The 20,152-nt window shown below is 41.1% G+C and overlaps 1 protein-coding gene across 1 annotated transcript; it reads left to right on the top strand.

The window, feature by feature from the left end:
• Positions 1–386: 386 nt before the first annotated feature.
• On the top strand, positions 387–19,473 carry LOC124265451 (allograft inflammatory factor 1-like). Its single transcript, XM_046700245.1, has 6 exons — positions 387–525; positions 14,057–14,118; positions 14,989–15,055; positions 16,065–16,106; positions 17,164–17,326; positions 18,562–19,473. The coding sequence occupies exons 1-6, from the start codon at positions 489–491 to the stop codon at positions 18,644–18,646; spliced, it is 456 nt and encodes a 151-aa protein (XP_046556201.1). The 5' UTR covers positions 387–488; the 3' UTR covers positions 18,647–19,473.
• Positions 19,474–20,152: the final 679 nt, after the last annotated feature.

Genomic DNA, 20,152 nt, shown 5'->3' with positions numbered 1-20,152 from the left:
ACAAAGGTTCGATTCTCCACATGGGTTTCATGTATATTGTGTGACACCGATTACTATCGTGGTCCCACTTGGTGTTGCTGAAGCTAATAATTTCTACAAGCGGCGCAAACCATTTTTCATTCACTCAAATCATTCATATTTTTAATGCAGGACAAATATAGATTCGAGTTAAATTGATTGTACTGCTTGCGGTCATGCACTGGCAAACTGTCAGTGCATATATGCATTAACAGGTTTGCATCTCATGAACAATCATTCTCAGAAAACGGAAATACGTATGCAATTGTCCTATTCGTCTTAGACACCTCACGATGAAGGAAGAAAGGAGAATTGCTTCCTCTTTCGTAGCGAAAATTGCTACAGTCAGACGCCAGGAGATCACGTGACAACGCGGAAGACTAATACAGTCGATAAATACAAGCGAGCGGGCAAACTCCACACATCAGCTGCCTGTGAGCCTGTGAGGTTGGAGAGAGATTACGTTAAACATGCCCAGCGCTAAGGCCGATGTTGCGGACCCACAAGGTAAGGAAGGGTTATTTTGACTTATATTCTCTTAGAATTAAGTCAGATAATAGTTTTAAGCAGTTGTCAAATCGTTGAATTCAGTAGACATTATAACAACGTCATGCATATTAACGGTACGTGGAGAAAAGCTCGCCTGGTTGTATGGATCGCTTAAAGCGGAAAGCCTGCCTTTTTAAAAGATTATGTTCTGAGACACATGTTTGTTGACACAGACAAGTTTTAATACTTTCATCCAAAGGATTGCGTTTTATAATATTCTGTCTGGTTGTGTCTGGGTCGTTTTGAAATTGTAATGGTACGTTATGCAACTGAAAACCTTACATGTACGGTCAACATGGAGGAGCCTTTGTTTGACAGTATAATATTCGGAGATGTTCCGCTGGGATATATTTCGTCGTATACTCGCATAATGAACTGCGACAGATTCGTCGCGGCTGCTGTTCTTCAATTTATTTCATGTCAGTGGGTATTTTCTTATGAAAGTCACGTTCTCTCAATCTGTCGCAGTCCTTTTGTCTCCAGCAGTGGCTGTAGCTAGGCGAGCGGCACCCTGTGATAAATGGGAGGGGGAATTCGACGGGTTGTTGTCTGGGCCTGGTAGGGCGACCCACATGCAGGAGGCAGAAAATGTTCTGAAAGAAATAACCGCTTTGACTTTTCCCCGTTATAGAGAGATGTAAATGGACATATAAAAACACTAACTGTGTGCCGAGGATTTACTTTCCTTTAAAAAAGTATTTTCCTGCAAACGAAAATTGGAGTATTTATCGATCGATGGAGTCGCAGGGCAAAGTGGTTTGAGACGATCACTCTGATCGCAGACAAACTCGGCTGTCACTTTTAATAAAAATATTGAATTATCACAGATTGGACAAGTATGAATGGCGACGTTGAGTGGCTGAAGCCAATGTCTACAAGATTCATTTGGGAGTAATCAGCAGAAACGAACGTATTTATATTGAATAAAACGCTATGTAATAAGCACTTACGATGATCCTGTCTTGCAATTTGCGAATATTTATCAGAACATTTCAGAAATGTGGTTTATTAGTGAGTTAGGTTGGTGTATGTACATAATGGTGCCACGACGGTAGGTGAAGTAGTGGGTGTTGGGATATAGTTTGAACAACCTATTGCGTTCCTTGTGGAGAGGGGATAGGGGTAGAGGGCCGTAACGAGGGGTGGTATTGTATTCACTGTTTTCCGTGTAGTGATGTGACTTTATACCCCAGTATTATAATCGTTTGTCTCTCAGCCAACCGAGTTTATACTAACTGAAAAAAATGATCTTAAAACCAAGGCGAGCTGGATTTAATAATTCTCACAAGGTAAGGTGTCGTTTTACGTTGACGGCGTTCGCTGAATGACGTTTACACAGACAGACTAGCTATTTCAACACCCCGATACGAGGTTATTTTGGCTGCTGCAGCGGGCTCATAAATCCGATCGATTTGTGCCACGAGTTCGTGAAAATAGCTGAAATTTATTTGGCACTTCACATGTGTAAATATTTATACAACCCTAAACACGCTTTGACAAGAAGAAAGGTGGCTTCCTACTGTAGTATGTTTTGCTGCTGTTGTAAAGGGCACCGCAGCCAGTCGGCCAGGTGATTTCATACTGCTTTTGTGCCTGGGTTGAAACATCGGTGGGTGCGACAGGGGTAGGGCTGAGAGATGAGGGTGGGGTGGGGATCTGAGGGTGCTGCCACTTTATGAATGGTAGTTAAATGTAGTTAATCGACCAAGAATAAGTTCTTTTTAGAGACTTATTTTACTCCTCTGAAAGATGAGGTTGAATATAACTATATCCACATGAACATCGGGTTGTAGGGACACGTTAGCACGCCTCTTACGACAAGCATGGGTTACTGAATATCAATATTCTAACCCGGACCTTCACGGATAGGAAGTCTCAGTTGGTGATCTATATAGCTAGCCACATATACGTAACCTATTTTTCACCGGATTTCCCTGTTTTGGTTGACTCGAACAACACAAGCATGATGAAGGGCCGACGTAAATACTTCGAGTTATCTAAGATTCGGCACAACCACCCTTTTACTCGTGACAGCCGTAGGTTCGACAGGGTGATGATTGTATATCTAACGATGATCAGTCACTGCGATCATATTTAGATTTTAATAAATCTGTGTATGAAAGGCGGTGATGTGGCCCAGTGGTTAAACCGTTGGCACGTTCTAGTTCCGTTTCTCAACATCGAAGCCCATGGGTGGTGTTCCATGCCTTGACGTTGTAGGAATTTCGTCACAACGCACGGATACCTAAGCTCACTCGTTCGCTTGAAGACAAACATCGATCCTTCAGATAGGGGAAGCGTGTAGAGATGGGTCCCTGTGACACTCATTGACCAAGGGGTAGGTCTGAGGCAAATTTTCGCGATGATGTCAAATTTTTAAGACGATGTCAACGTGTTTGCTTCGAGTGAGGTGTAGAGACGCGAGAACATGGAGATGATGGATGCAGCGATGGATCAACACATCCATACGTTGGTATTTGTCACAGAAAAAGAAAATTTCAAATTTTTCAAGTTCCAGTAAAAACGTATCGGCCAGGTCGAATGTTTGTATACATCAGATACAAACAATGACAAACAAACAGGCAGCCACATTGTTGACAGGATCATTAAATTCTATATAGCAAATGTTGAACCAGATGCGATGACAACAACACACTATAAGTATTCACAGTACGGACGCGGGTCAGTTGTACAGAGAGGTGCGTATTTTCATGCGAAAATGATTCATTTCTGAAAAACGGAAGTAACCTCCAACATTAAAGACGGACAACACACAGAAACACCAATACGTTTCAACCCGTCGCACACAAACAGGCAAAGCAAACATTGACTATAAATTCAGCACAAAAAGTGAGTTGATATGCCAGTGTCTAGTCATGAATGCTTTTGAGCACTTCAAATAAATCAAGGGTATTCACAATATGTATAGTATCACCCAGGATGTTCAGTGGGCTCGAGTTTGTTGGGATCGGGTGTATGATACACTATATACTTCCTTGTCTGTGCTGTGAGTGACACGTTGTTACGCTTCTGTACATCGTGTCATATATTATCTAGCACTTGTGTGTCCCTTGGGCAAGTTATGCAGAAGTTACTGTACGGAGTATACAAGTACATGTAGAGTGTATAGATAACCTCACTCGAGTGTCATTTGACATCCTAGATATCAACACTAGTCGATAAAATTTGAAACCTACTATCCTGGACGAGGTGTTTCATGTTTTGACAAGTATCGATTTAATTTACATCAAACACGTTAACCTATAAAACACTGCAGCGAAATTAATTGGTGAAATGTTTTCTACGAAATTAGCACTGCCAATCAGTGTCACAGTGCAGGATTGCGTCCCTTAGACACGGCAGGAACTTATAGTTATGGGTTCGAATCCCGGTTTGCACCGACTTTGTGTCTGGGTTTGTCTGCACCATGAACGCATTTGTGGGTTCCACTCACTCACTCACTCACTCACTCACTAACCATTGGCTATCTTGCTTGTGTTGCGTCGTTTCTAGATGTTCGGTGAATCGGTAACCCGATACTTCCTTGCTTCAGGGTAGTTATATGTCTTGGTTTCATGTTCTATTTGACTCAATCTGTTTCCTTGTGTCGTACTTCATACAATAATTACACAAATGACGACAAATGTTAATCTGACTCATGTTCCTCTTAATCAAGCAAGGGTACTCAAATGAACTGGTTGGCCCCTTATACATTCTCGCCGCCAATAGCTGCAAAATTGATGATGTGGCGTTAAGCAATATTTACTCACTCACTTCCTTATGGAATGAATTGTCTCGACATCCTCTACTGGTGTTAACTAACCAGGAGATGTCTAATGAGTTGAACACGACCTCGATTTGACGGAAGGAAAGGGGGACTTTAGTTTGTACGTTTACACTTCACGTGGCACATTGCCAAGTTTGTGTTGTTGTGTTTGAAAACTCTCTTGTTATTAATTTCAATAAGTGTATGGTATGGCACAATGTTATGTGAAATAAGCACGTAAAACCGCCATTTCATATGCCTCGTTCATCACTGGTGTTAACTTGGAAGTAAGGCAGATAGAGAGATAAGAGAACAAAACGCTCTTCAGTAGGTTACAAATTTAAGTAAAATTTGGGTCTTGTGTACCCCGTGACCTCATTAAAATTTTTGTCATTTCTCCCTGCGGACCCGAATCCGAAAAGAGTGACCAAAAACATGGCATATGGTGCTGAAACGAAATTACCCTAAACACAAAAACATAATGTGTTATAGACTAACAACTAGTCTCTGAAATGAACATGTTTTACAGGGGGAAAAAGCTCATAGTAAAAACATTACAATATAATGACACATTTCTAGACTTGCGTGGGCTTTCTTGGATATATTTGCTTCAGGGTCTGTATGACAGATTAAATGTGTTAATGAGAATATTCAAATTTGTTCGAGATTGTTTCTCCGTGTAAATTGCATCACTATAGAAGCATCCAGCCTGTTGATAAAAACAGAGACGGTGTGTCGCCCAGTGGTTTACACGTTTGCTTGTGCTGACTTAAACACTGGTTCGATTCCCCACATGGATACACTGTCTGCAGCCCGTTATTGGTATATGTCGTCATGGTATGGTTGGGTTGTTCTTTAAGATGTTGAACTAGCATCACAGTATGAAGAGACTGCAAATCAACAGTGTCTCCATGTCATGCCAGTGTCATGGAAGAATGCCTAACCGAACACCGGTAATGCTCAGTTTCACATTTACAAGTGAACAGCGTAAACTGGACTGGGCTTACCTCCAGCACCCGGTGCGCTGGCTTTTAGAAAACACGCCATAGGCCTACAGCCAAATTATACATTTTGCGCTCGAACAGTTACAAGTCCAATGCTTAGTGCTTATTTTCTTTTGAAGATATGATCTGGAAAACATTTTTCTGGCATAACGAGGATTGGAAGCATGGTTCCCGATGTTACATATACCAAAATCAGTGGCATACACGTATTGCTTGTCCTCCCCGGGTAATAAATATGTATTGTATAAGACCAATGGACAAGACTTGAAAACAGCAATAAATATATATCTACTCTGTACTTGGTATCAAATGATAGTTGACTTGACAATGAAATTGGAGTGTATTAAGTAGATAAGAGTGCCACTTCAGAGTGACAGTAGGTATGATGTAAGTGTTTCTACTTTAATAACAATGGTTGTGTAATTGTTCACTCGTTCATTGTCGGGATGCCAATGGAAGAGACGTAATATCGGTTTTTCTGGTGATTCATATGTTATGTACTCAAATAGCATATTTGATATGGCTAATGATATGTGTTATATTTACTCCTTACGTACTCCTTTACATTGAGGAGCGGTGGGGTAGCGTAGTGGTTAAAGCGTTCGTTCGTCACGCCGAAGACACGGGTTCGATTCCCCACATGGGTACAATATGTGAAGTCCATTTCTGGTGTCCCCCGCCGTGATATAGCTGGAATATTGCTAAAAGCGGCGTAAAACTAAACTCACTCACTCACTCCTTTCATTGATGTAATATTTATACTGTCTATACCGTGATATCTTACCCTTACACGAGTTGGAATATTGCTGAGTGCGGCGTAAAACTAAACTCACTCACTCACTTAAACGAGTAGCTCATTTCTATGTACTTTTAACACTATGTATGTAACTACTTTTGTAAATTGAGACTCAAACAATCTCTCTGTCTCTCTGTCCGTCTATCTGACTGCATGACAAATTAATCCACAATTATCATTCATCAGTTAATCTTAACTCAATTCCGTTTCTAACAATTGAATGCATTATGCCATTAAATCCATTATCATTCATAACGGCTCATCCCTTGACGCCACAGGCGCCATATATTGCACGCGCTGTTGGGGTTGATCCATATCCATTTGGCTCTGCTGTGTTTTAATGTCATCGATCATGTGTCAGATCAAAGACAGTATGCCGACTCGAGGTCAGGGTGGTGGGATTTGAGGCAGCGTCTAGTTTATGTCTATATTCATATGGTATTGATTGTGAAGCATTGGACAATGTTGGGGATGGAGAGATATTCCATGTAGGCATTCATGTCATTTCTGGAGGTTTGATAACGTATGACTGTGAAGTGGGATGTCGCCCCTGTAGACGCCGGGAAGGGCATCCCTCGAGGACTCATGATGTATATCATTATTATCACCCAGCTCCCAACAAGACATTTTGTCGATACACTTCTTCGACACCGTCACCACATTGTATCACATGAAAAGCTATATCTGAAAATGAGTGAATGGTGTTTTACGCCGCCACGATCAAAACCAGTGGTTGATGGCATGAACAACACAGCGACAAGACACAGTGACGTACATTCAACGCTGTCAACGATCCTCAATGGTCAGCCCATACTACAAATACATGTTCCTGAATCTCAGTACTGCCAGGAACCACGTGGTTGTTTTAATAAACAAGTAAGTCTCAGCAACTAGATGACCAAACTTGACTGTCGACACACCCCCGTGTTACCACTGTAATACTGTTATGTTACGTCAACCTCTTCCCCTAGCTAAACAACGGACTTAATGTAGCCATATTACGATAAATAAAAATCTGAGACCAACTTACATGCCTTGCATCTCCCGATAAGCTCCAGATTGCACTGAAAAGATAATAGATATTTATGGTGATCCTTACCAAAAATATCGCAAAAGGAATGCAGGTTAATCATTTATTAAATAAGTGCAGATGTAACTTTGTTTTCCTTTGTGTAATATATACGTCCTAGTTATTGCTCTTGTTAACAACCATGGCTTGGCTCCACAGGTACTAGATAGTGAATATACGGTATATTCACTATCTAGTACCTGTGGTGCCAAGCCATGTTTGATAACAAGAGCAATAACTAGGACATCATGTTATTAATACACAATGCCATTTAGAAAGTGGTCAAATGTAACATATGTTATATTTGAGATTACACTTAAAAGTCTGTATCGTAAAATACAGATTCAAGTACTTTTGTTGGGTTGAGTTAAAATCTTCCAAGAAAGTGTAATCCCAAATATAGCATGTGTGACGTCATGTTATGGTCACACCCAGTGGTGCTACCAATCTGTCTCTAGTGGTTTCTTGTCAAACCCATGAGCTGTAGGTACCGGTTCTACCACTGTGATTATATATCAGAAACGCACAGCATCTTCTTGCCCTCCTTCACGACTTTGCCAAATTTGTCATAATTATGTTTTATCCACAAAGGTTGTTTTTACATTATCTGCAGATTCGAACTTCGAATACCATTTACACAAGATAGTATACCTGAGGTCATTATTCTAATTTGTATTTGTGATGTATCTGATGACGGACTACATGATCTGTCCGACCAACATGTATAACACACCCACATTACATCTCGCCCTACTGGGCGCCATGCCAGGCATGTAGGTAACAGAAATACTCTGACTACCTATCTGATTGATCAGTTTCCGGTTATTACGCTAGTAATAATCGATCACTGATCACATCTATTGCCCCCTGGGTAACCAATCACTGATCACATCTATTGCCCCGTGGGTAATACCTTGAATATCTTCAGCTGACATTCTTCCACCTTTCACACCGGCGTCTAGCGTGATTACAATAGATTCTTCTCCAGCGGACAAAGTTCTATTGGGAATTAGCTGTTTGAAAATACCATCTATTTAGTTTATAGTTCTAACCCCCAGACGAATAAATACCAAGGCCGTCTCCGTTACAGGCACAGTTCGAATGGTTCCTCAATACATTCCTAGAATATTTAGCAGTATGAAATTGCTTTCACAAACGGTTTTATTTTATCAACGGGTTAATTTTGAACACGGAGAGAGAGTATCTATTCATTCAATTACATGAAAACAAAACACGACTCTATTTCACAGTGACCTGTCAGCCATCAACAGACAGAACACAACATAATTGTCACAACAATGCCAAATTTTACAAGTTCATATGTCAACATGTCTGTTGACTGAACTCGATGACGACTGTGTTGGGAATCGCCAAGCTAGTATTCTCTTTTAATAGGATCCAAACCCGAAAACACAAATATTTGGCTCAAACACCTAAGCTCAGACAGCCCCGCTTCGAGGGCGGTGTCACGGAGCTGTGTTTGGTGTAAGGAGCTTGTTGTCGCTGTCATGTGTATTTTCTTGGTCTAAGTCATATTGCTTTTACCTGTTACAAACTCATAGAGCTCTTAAGACTAATATGACAGCCCGTAGGCGAAGTCACACATTTACAAGACATCTATTCTCAGATCGATTTGTCCGAGGGCTTCAGTAAATGTACTTTTATGTTGGCAATAGTCTCACTGGATCACGTGGCTGTTAGTAATCGTGTCAAAATGCCAAAATAGCTTGAGAGTTGTTTCCCCTTTTTACGGAACAGCGTTGTACACATAGTTTACTGCAAGGCAGTGATTGTTGTTAATAACAGGTGATCTGAAAAGTTACACCGTGTTCCTGGGCAGTTCCAGAAATCATTCTTTGCGATATTGTATCCAGTATTCGCAATGATGTCCTAGTTAAAATCGAAAACCTACTTCACTTTAGGTCTTTTCTTACATAGCTGTCACGCTGTGAATTACAGAAATTATAATCTACTCACTCACTCACTCGACCCCTGAAGAGGACATCACTATTCACGATGCAAATTACAATATCAATAGGAAGATATTCTTACTAGTCGCGTGTCCATTGTTATTCTATGTAATTGAGTTACGACTAATTCAACTAGTCTCTGAAATGAACATATTTTACTGAAAAAGTTCATAGTAAAAAAATATAAAATATAATGAAAAGGAGCCCTGAGACCTTCTTCATTTTCAGAGACTAAACAAATCTGCAGAGGGATAATTTCTTGGAATTTCACAACACATGCAAAGATTCTTATCACCCATTACTGCTTTAATTGTGTGTGACAGGAATATTTACTGCCCCCACCGCCTCCTGGTCCTACTGCCAGTGGTGTGGGCTGATTTGGGGTAATGAGTATCAAGTGTCGCCAAATCTATTTTGAGAGCAAGCAGGGATACCAGCTTAGGGTAGCATCTCTTGATATTCCTATCGCTGGACAACTGGATCTTACCAAAAAAATCCAAAGTTATTTATATTCTCCAAAATCCAAAGGTTGTGTCTGCACTATATGTGGAAGTTTAATTGATGTCGCATATATATAATGAAACAAGCAGAAAAAGTCATCAATATCCCCCGCAATGGCAAAATACTCGTCATGTATATGTCAGTTAGTTATGACTATGTCAAATGTTTTGGTATGTATATAGCAGTGAGTGAGTGAGTTTAGTTTTATGCCACACTCAGCAATATTCCAGCTGTCTGTAAATAATAGAATCTGGACCAGATAATCTAGTGATCAACAGCATGAGCATCAATCTACACAAATGGGATGCAATGATATGTGTCAACCAAGTCTGTGACTATATTACAAAGTGGAAGGAGAGTATTGAAAGGTTTTTAAGTTCTGCTCCGGAAAAGAGCACTACCACCAATTTCAGTCAAAGTCAAACTTGTTGCCATGGAAACACAAAATATGTTTTATTCAGAAATCTAAAACTACCAAAAGGCACCAGTATATCACCAGGCCTATCTATGTGCCAAGTTTGGTGAAGAAAAATTCAACAGTTTTAAAGTTCTGTTCTGGACAAGATTACATCCTCATAGCCACAGCCTCCATGGAAAGTTACGTTTCCAAGGAAACCGGAAAAATAAAGTCATATCTTGGTCTAAACCCCAAAAGGCACATCTATGGATCATACTTGACATATGTTCCAAGTTTGATGAAGCTTGCATGTATAGTTTGGAAGATCTGCTCCCGACAAGATGACATCCTCATAGTCACAGCCTAAGTCGTGTTTCCATGGAAAACAGCAAAAATATAAACTTCATATCTGGGTCTAACCATCACATGGCACATTTATGGATCATGCTTGATATGTGTACCAAGTTTACCATGTATACCAAGTCACGTTTCCATGGAAACTGCAAAAAATAAAATTCATATCTGGGTCTAATCATCACATGGCACATTTATGGATCATGCTTGATATGTGTACCAAGTTTGATGAAGCTAGCATGTATAATTTAGGAGATTTGCTTCGGACACGATGACATTCTCATAGTCACAGCCTAAGTCATGTTTCCATGGAAACAACAAAAAATAACATTTATATCTGGGTCTAACCCCCAAAAGGCACATCTAGGGATCATGCTTGACAGTTGTACCAAGTTTGGTTAAGTTATCACATAGTTGAGGAGATATGCTTCGGACAAAGCGTGACGGACGGACGGAACTCGTTTCTATATTCCCCGCAACTTCGTTGTTGTGGGGGATAACAATATGCCATCAGATCCCCATGAAAATGTCTTTTCAAAGTTTATGGGTAAAGTCACAAATGCCTACATCGTTGAGGTACACTGCTTTGAGCCTAATGATTTATATTTCTCTGTTAGTCTCTTCATCATGTAAATCAAGGATGACACAACAATAACAGTAGCATGGCTTGTATTTTCTACTGACTTGCCTGAATAGGCAGAATTTCGAATGTCAGTGATTTTCCACTCCTGGATGGAGAACAAAACAACACATCTTCACCATTTAATTAAGTACTTTTCAATCATCGTATTCTGATTTGGACGAATGCTATGTATATTTTCTTTCATCCTCATCAAAGTTCCAATTCATTTTTACCCTGAGATGGAAAACTTTTCGAAATGATCCCCTCTCCTCGCCAGTGTAAAATGAAACAGTTAAAGAAAATACTTAAAGTCATCAGGTCTTTAGTGTAATCACACATGTTGTTTGTCTGGAGTGAGAGGACAGGCAGAAGCAGGAGGTCTTGGCTCAGCGTGGGGTCTTGGGGAGTGGTGGAGGAGGCTCCCCATGAGTTAATATTAAACACTAGTGACAGCTAAAGATCAACTGATAATTACAAGCCATATTCTGGCTTGTGAATTCAGCAGATTGGTACAGACCCTGAAGCTGAGGAAATCTAGACTTGCCACATTTTCTAGACTTGTGTGGGCTTTCTTGGATATATTTGCTTCAGGGTCTGTACGAGAGACTAGGACGACAAGATACTTGATGACACAATTGAGCACGGTACAGCAACCTATATATTAGGGAACGTCGCATCACAATACAGTATAGAATTGGCCACCCATACGTATCTTATCATTATAACTAGGACTATAATTGACTCTCTCTCCTCTCTCTCTCTCTTCTCTCTCTCTCTCTCTCTCTCTCTCTCTCTCTCTCTCTCTCTCTCTCTCTCTCTCTCTCTCTCTCTCTCTCTCTCTGACTGGCCACCAATGCGTATCTTATTATAACTGGGACTCTCTCTCTCTCTCTCTCTCTCTCTCTCTCTCTCTCTCTCTCTCACTCTCTCTCTCTCTCTCTCTCTCTCTCTCTCTCTCTCTCTCTCTCTCTCTCTCTCTCTCTCTCTCTCTCTCTCTCTCTCTCTCTCTCTCTCTCTCTCTCAATGTGACCCCGCCAGCTGACCCTCTTGCTCTGTATCCTCTGTAATCACAGACTGCCATATTTTCAAACTTCCTCTTCCTCTTATTATCTCGTCACAGAGCGCACGTGATTGCATGGGTCAGCTGTCAGATGATCCCGGTGGTGCTCACAACACCTCCCACAACCTGTGCCCGCTTAGAGCTCTCTCCAGGGGACCACAAACACAGTATCCAGGAACCCCCGACTGATGACTCCCACGTCCCTGTGGCTTTAATAGATCCGTGCCGGCACGGCTTACCCATTCACGGCTGACATTATAGCTTTAGCGTTTCCACTTCTTAAGTTAAACTCCACGTATGAAGTTAATTAGATTTCACATCTGTTCCGTCAGACATTTTGATGTTAATTCAACACACTTTACATACTCAAAAACAAACTGAGCAGTATTTTGATTTGCTGATTAGCTTGAACTAATATATAGTTTGATATGGTCTGTATGATTGGTTGTTATGTTTTTCTAGCTCGTTGTCTCGAGTGAGTGAGTGAGTTAGGATTTGAAGTCACATCGGCAGTATTTCAGCCATATAGTGACTAGATCAAGTTGTAGATTCATGATAACTAAAACTAAATTATAAAAACATGTCGGCGAAGGACCCGTTGTCTCGAACTCCTGGGAACCATATATATAGTTCGATATTCCCGGAGTTCGACGCGTCGACTCCCATTGCCATCCGTCAAGAGAATGCACGCGTATTGCTTTGTGGATATTGTTTTATTCGGTATGGATGCTTTCAAAAACTTTTGTGAATAACATGTTAAAGTGATTCTACTGCACTTGTGTGGGCAACTGCTTGAGGTAATTACATGCATTTAATACAATATAGTGGAGATTTCTCAAATCCAGCGTAATCTGCGGTACCCCTCCATGTACCGAAGTTCCCAAGAACAGATGGTTACGACTCGTCACAGATTACACAGTGTAGAGTAAACTGTTACAAACCCGTATTCCGGTGTTCTAAACCGAGCTGGAGCTATATTCCAGTTTTTGCAGTTCGACCTGGAAGTATCCCAGTTTTGCAACTCGAGCTGGAAGTATCCCAGTTTTGCAACTACAGCTTGAGATATCCCAGGTTTGTAATTCGAGCTGGAAGTATCCCAGTTTTGCAACTACAGCTTGAGATATCCTAGGTTTGTAATTCGAGCTGGAAGTATCCCAGTTTTGCAACTACAGCTTGAGATATCCCAGGTTTGTAATTCGAGCTGGAAGTATCCCAGTTTTGCAACTACAGCTTGAGATATCCCAGGTTTGTAATTCGAGCTGCAGGTATCCCAGTTTTGCAACTCGTGCTGGAGGTATCCCAGGTTTGTGGCTCGAGTCATACGTACCCTGATGTCCAAACTCCATCCTGATGTCCAGTGTTTATCAGTATTATTTATTCATGTGACATCGACATCTAAATGTTCGAAGTTTAGACCAGACAATCCATTGATTGATATAAGAGCAAAGATCCCTCAGTGGGATTCAGTGACATGTGTAGGGTAACATGGGACATTTAATTTGGATTGAATTCAAGCTTAATCTGGGCACTTGTTGACTTCTGACTCCATTGTCTAAGGCACCGCAATTAGCTGTGCAGTTGCACTTTGGGTTGCGTCCCCTTGATACGCCCGGTCCTTTTCAAGCCTTGATACCCGCAGACGGATCCATTTCAGTAGCAGCCTGTCTGTCGCATACTTGAATCACGGGCTCATGGGGGTCAGCACCAGTCACTTGTTTGATTGACGCCTCGGGACACTGATCAGAAAATCAATCACGTGTTTGTCTGGTCTAGACTCTAACATTTACATGCCGCCGTCACATTACCGGAGAATTGTTGACTCCACAAACAAATGAGACGTCCTTACTACAACTACACACAAGGAAAACACGACATGAAACCAAAATCGAAAACAGTACTAGTCTTTCAGTTCTGTGCGATGTTTGATTTAACTACATTTCCCTGTTTCAGGTGGAAAGGCGTATGGAAAATTATTGGAAGAGTTTGAATCCAGCCTAGATGCAACTAACAAGGTAATGTCTCAAGGATATACATGAAACACATGAAAGGGGAAAATATTATTATTATGATATTATGACGTGTAAGTAGTATTCAGGACGTTTAATAACAGAGTGATCAACTGCATAACACGTGCCATCGAAATACTAATAAAAACTCCGCTGACACAGCGGTTCAAACAATGCCTTATGCCACCGCGAGTTACTTCCCTTCCGTTATCGACGTACAAATTGTTGGTTGTGATTTTATGGTGCTCTCCTATTTAAGACACTCAATTTAGATGTCTTATTTATTTTGGGAAACGAACTTTAATGCACAATGTCCTTTTTCCAACTTTAATTACATCACAAGCTTACATAATCTAAAAATATAATATTTATGTAATTGCCGGCAGGGTTGTACGCCTACTGTTATTCTGGCCGTCAGTCCTATCACCATGTTTTACAGATTAAAACTAAGTGAGGTGAGGTGAAATTCGGTTTAACGTCATGCTTGAGAATATTTCGCTCATATGACGACGTGCATGCATGTGTATGTGTATGTGCGGCTGCTTGTACTAGCCCAGACTTAAGCTGGTTTTATAGTGCTAGCCCACTGAGATACCATGCCGCAGTGAAGCAGAAATACCGCACTCAGACACATTATACTGACTCCGAGCCGACAAGTCCTTGTTGTACCCATTAATGCCGAGCGCCAGACAGGGACCAACAAGTACCACATTTAAACGTCTTTTGGCATGACGCGGTCGGGGATCGAACCCGCGACCTTCCGCTCTCCGTGCGGACGCTCTAACCACTACACCACGGAGGCGGTCATTAAAACTAAGTGCAGCAGTGAGAGGTTGGGTGGTCCTGACAATTGTTATTACTCTTGCTATTATTCAGATGTTCATCGACGGTGACGATTTCAAAGATGTGGAGGACCTACCGGAGAAACTCGAAGCCTATAAGCGTGAGTTGTCATATCTGTGCATCAGTCGCTTGAAGAGGGTTATGTAGGACTTCCGGTCATTTAGGACTTCCGGTCATTTAGGACTTCCGGTCCAACTGTGTGTAGATGATCCAGTACATGTCGTCTCATGACAAACTGTGTATTACAGCATACATTTCTCACCATCCTGTAGTCAACAGGACTTCCTAATACTAGCTGTTGACCATAAATATATGAGTCATGTAGATGTTGACTCATGTGTAACTGTAGACTATTAGCGAGAGAGTTGAGTTAAGGATGTGACATGAATGTGAAAGAGCGAAACCATCATTGTGTTGTGAATTGTTTACCTTTATGTTGATTCGAACCCTGTGCAGAAATGGGTTCAGATGCTAATGGAGTGTTAGCGAGTGGGTTTGGTTTGTGTACTTGTATTTGTCTGAAATATTGTCAGTAGTATGGGGCCAGTCAGTTAAATCAGTACTCATGTTTTTAATCATTCAATCTTACTGAAAAATATCTTTTAGACATTAATGTTCAGAAATGTTCTATCCCGTTTGAGATTAACTTCCAATAGAAAAAGGTAGACATTTAGGGGCATCAAGGAAAAGCCGATTGTGTAAAAATTGTACTGGGAAACATTGTACTTATACAATGAATAAGTATTTTGTGCTTGTTTGTCCATTGTATGCAAATATCAGACAAGAATACATACAGAAATATTTCTATTTGAATCCCTGAACATTCTATACCCTCATCTCAAAATCAAACAGTCACAAAGAATCTTGCAATGTATATATGTATACCATGCAATGAATATCAGATCCTCTTCATTATGTATAAATACCTGTAACTTTGATACGTTTAACCAGTGGTAGATCAAATAATCTGAACAAAACTTCCGTATTACATCAGAAATAATGCATTAGACTAAGGGTATTATGTTTGTTGTATGTTTTGTATATCTGATTTCCATTAAACCCCACTCCTTGTGAGATATTTGACCAAGCATCATTTTCTTCTATTTCAGTCAAATTTATTGAATGTGATCGGGACAAGTCGGGGGATCTCGGTAAGTGATGCACTTTTGTTTCACACTGTTGGTTTAGAGCCAAGACGTGTCGTTACTTCCTGGAGCGCCCACATTAGTATCCTTAAATGATCCGTGTTGGAATTGATCTTCAGTAACCCATGGTTGTCGTAAGAGGCGACTAACGGGGTCAGGTTACTCTCGCTGACTTGGTTGATGCATGTCATCGTATCCCAATTGCGTAGATCGATGCTCATGCTGTTGATTACTCGATTGTCTTGTCCAGACTCGATTATTTACAGACCGATGCCATTTCACAGGAATATTGCTGAGTGCGGCGTTAAGCAATAACTACAGAAGCCTACAATACTAGCTGTTTCTGACATACCATCTCCATTACAGTATGACCATTTGCCATCACAGCTTGGTTACATCACATCCAGTAACTTCCCACAGAATTTCCATCGCGATTGAGTTGCGTTTGATTTGACGACTTTTTTAAAAGCTCGGGGTTTTGGACTGGGAAACACAACAATGAAAGCGGTGGTTTGTGAGAAGACAACACGCACGTATCATATACAAGCATGACAGATTACACTGTATTTAGATGACACTATGGCAGTTATGATAAAAGTCTGGGGTAATAAAAATGAAATGATAAAACAGGTTATATGTCACTGTAATGCCTTTAGCAATGCATTCATCCCCAATGTGTTTGACCCTCCTCCCCAAATACCTCAGATCCCTGACATAACTGTGCTAAGGTAATGAGCAATAAATACACTGTTAGGTTGGTTAGTTGTGTGTTTATTTAAATTATTATGATGCTATTATTACATTGAGTGAGTGAGTGAGTTTAGTTTTACGCCGCACTCAGCAATATTCCAGCTATATGGCGGCGGTCTGTAAATAATCGAGTCTGGACCAGACAATACAGTGATCAACAGCATGAGCATCGATCTGCGCAATTGGGAACCGATGACATGTGTCAACCAAGTCAGCGAGTCTGACCACCCGATCCCGTTAGTCGCCTCTTACGACAAGCATGTGTTACTGAAGATCAGTTCTAACCCGGATCTTCACGGGTTTATTTTTACAGACATGATGGATGTGAAGTATATGTTGGAGAAGCTGGGGCAGGCAAAGACGCACTTGGAGCTGAAGAAGATGATCCAGGAGGTGGACACCACCAAATCCGGCACCATCAACTACACCGACTTCGTCATGATGATGCTGGGGAATAAGTCATCAGTGCTCAAACTGTGAGTTGTACGGTCATTGTGAACCGGATGCGTATGTGTTTTCAATGTGTGTGCGCGCGCGCGCGCGCACGCACGCACACGCACGCACGCACGCACACACGCACACACACACACACACACACATTTTGCACACCCCATATTTTGGATATTCCTGGAACCGCCTATGCTGTCCGTCAATGTTTCAGTGAATGTGTGTGGATACATGCGTGCGTGCGTGCGTGCGTACGTGCATGAGTGAGTGCGTGAGTGCATTGTTTTTGTATAGATCTGGCCGTGCTCTAACATAGAGTTCTGAAAGTGATAGAATAATATTTCAGCGATTGTTGTGATTTTAAGGATTTCGTTCCACCCAATTTTCCCCAAGCCCACTATATCAGGGCTGTTACTAAATTACTAAATGAGCATTGGCTCGTGATGATCGAGAAAAGGGTCACACGTATGTGTGGCTCTGTTTGTCGGGCCTCGTTCATCAAGACGAATTTAGCGCCAGGATGGTCGTAATTCTAATTTAGTGGGACGAGATCCTGGGGTCTAAATCAAATATCCTGCTGCTGCTGACATCCTTGTTGGAGAACAGTGAAGCAGTGAGTTTAGCTCCGGTCTCTTAGTCGGTCTGTACTAAGGGACTTCACCACTTTGGGTTTCCTCTGGTAAAGGGTAATGGTGGTCAGGTGAGCTAAGGCTGTGATGAGTTGCGTCCCTTACTCTTGTCAGGATCAGCCGACCATGTGCTCGACTCCAAAATTCGTCTAGATTTTTATCCTTGGTCTCTCCGAATCATACCATGGATTTAATAAAAATTGTAAACGTCCACGTCTTACCTCGGCTTCCATCCCACATACAATTGTTAAATATCTGATATATAATGTCAATGTGGTATTAAAATTACTCATCCTCCATTGTAAAATGTAACTAATTTATAACTTAAATTTGTTACACCATACATGGAGTGAGTGTGGTGTTACGCCGCGTTTAGCAATGTTCCAGCAATATCACGGCGGGTGACACCAGCAATGGGCTTCACATATTGTACCCATATCGGGAATCGAACCCGTGTCTTCGGCGTGACGAACGAACGCTTTAACCACAAGGCTACCCCACCGCCCCTACACCATGCAAAACTGCACAGCTCTCAGAATGAAATGCCATCTCTGTAGGACTACTGTGATAAATCTACTGCAGAACAGTGTGTGTTACATTTTCTAATAAATGGCTTTGTTTATTTCCTCATCCAGTATCCTGATGTTCGAAGAGAAGGTTAAACCCATCGAAAAACCAGTCGGTCTTCCACCAAAGAGAGATATCAGTAGTCTCCCTTGAAAACGCACATACTGATCACGTCATCAAAACAGGATCTCTTTGTCGTCTTCAGTTCATCACGTGACCACCTACTGCACCACTCTTTGCAATCAGCGATTCTTCTGGATAATTGTGCTTTGGCAAAACATTTCCAAGACGGAGCCCGTTTTTCAAGCTACACAACACAGGAACTGGAGAGCAGTTCCTTTCCAATCTCATTGATTGAACGTACATATTCAGGACGTGTATCTCTGATAGGCCAGCCATAGGCTCACTTCACTCTCAACAGCGATACTTGTACATATCTGCTTAGTTTCTGTTAAATTTCAATCGTTATCAGTGAGATACAAGAGAGATCAAGATGTGTGCTGCATTCATTTTTTTTAATTAGCCTTTTCTGTGTCTGCCTTTTTAGCAACATGCTAGTTTACATTGACACATGTCATTGAACATGAGCTCAGCACAACGTCAGGACCTTTGCAATTATCTTGTTACAAATACATGAAAAAAGGCCGCCCGATTACAGCTCCACATCATGGCACATTAACTAAGTAAGAGAAAAGAATCGCTTGGTCCTTGATTTATTTTGAGTAGTATAGATTTAGGTTGGGTAGTCTTTATTGAATTTTACACATTTCGGAAACGGCTTCACTTCTCTATATGTCTGTTTTTTGCAACTGTGGAACTGTGTTTACTCAAGGTTTGTTCTCTAACTGCCACCGCTGCACGCATTTGCATGATGCTTTGATATTTGCGTTCACATCAAGCGGTCATTTGTACAGATTTCCTTTTTGTATATATTGTGAATAGAATTTTGTATCTCAAGAATAAAGAATTGGGAAACACAATGGTTTGCTTTATTGCATTGAAGCTTCAAATAGCTAGAGATATTCTATAGAACATTGTGAAACAAAAGGAATAATACTTGACACAAGAGATGACTAACGGGATCGGGTGGTCAGGCTCATTGACTTGGTTGACACATGTCATCGTACCCAAATTGCGTAGATAAATGCTCATGCTGTTGACCACTGGATTGTCTGGTCAAGGCTCGATTATTTACAGACCACCGCCATATAGCTGGAATATTGCTGAATGCGGCATTAAAAAACAACAAAAAATAAACAAAACAACATCCATTCTATGTTAAAAATGTGACATGGATACGCCACGCAAGCTCCGTATGACAGATTATACGAGTCGGGCAGTCTCTTAATGCAGGCTGGGTTTCATCAAGTAGCATCATTTTACTCAAGGATTTGGGTATTACGAGTCTGCAGATCGGAACACCGATCCTCGACACAGAATCAATCTTCAAGACGACGGAGGCGGCAGGTCTTCTATACACATAGAATACGTACACACATCTTGAATGGGTTCAAATGTTTAATGAATCGCTTAACTTACCACAAGAAAACATTCCATGGGTAAACAAGAAGTGGATATGAAAGTATCGTTAGGACACAAATGCACTGGACATACATTTCATCTATTTACCGCCGAGTTCCCAACAAAACGCACAAACAA

The sequence above is a fragment of the Haliotis rubra genome, unplaced genomic scaffold (genome assembly GCF_003918875.1).
Source record: "Haliotis rubra isolate DU_JTF1 unplaced genomic scaffold, ASM391887v1 Scf98, whole genome shotgun sequence".
Taxonomy (NCBI): Eukaryota; Metazoa; Mollusca; class Gastropoda; order Lepetellida; family Haliotidae; genus Haliotis; species Haliotis rubra.
This window is presented reverse-complemented; position numbering and strand designations above follow the sequence as displayed.

Bases quoted from the DNA above. Each gene is read 5' to 3' on its own strand.
- LOC124265451 (XM_046700245.1), top strand. From the start codon at position 489: ATGCCCAGCGCTAAGGCCGATGTTGCGGACCCACAAG. The intron at 16,107-17,163 runs GTAAGTGATGCA...TTATTTTTACAG, and splicing joins GGACAAGTCGGGGGATCTCG to ACATGATGGATGTGAAGTAT. The intron at 17,327-18,561 runs GTGAGTTGTACG...TTCCTCATCCAG, and splicing joins AAGTCATCAGTGCTCAAACT to TATCCTGATGTTCGAAGAGA.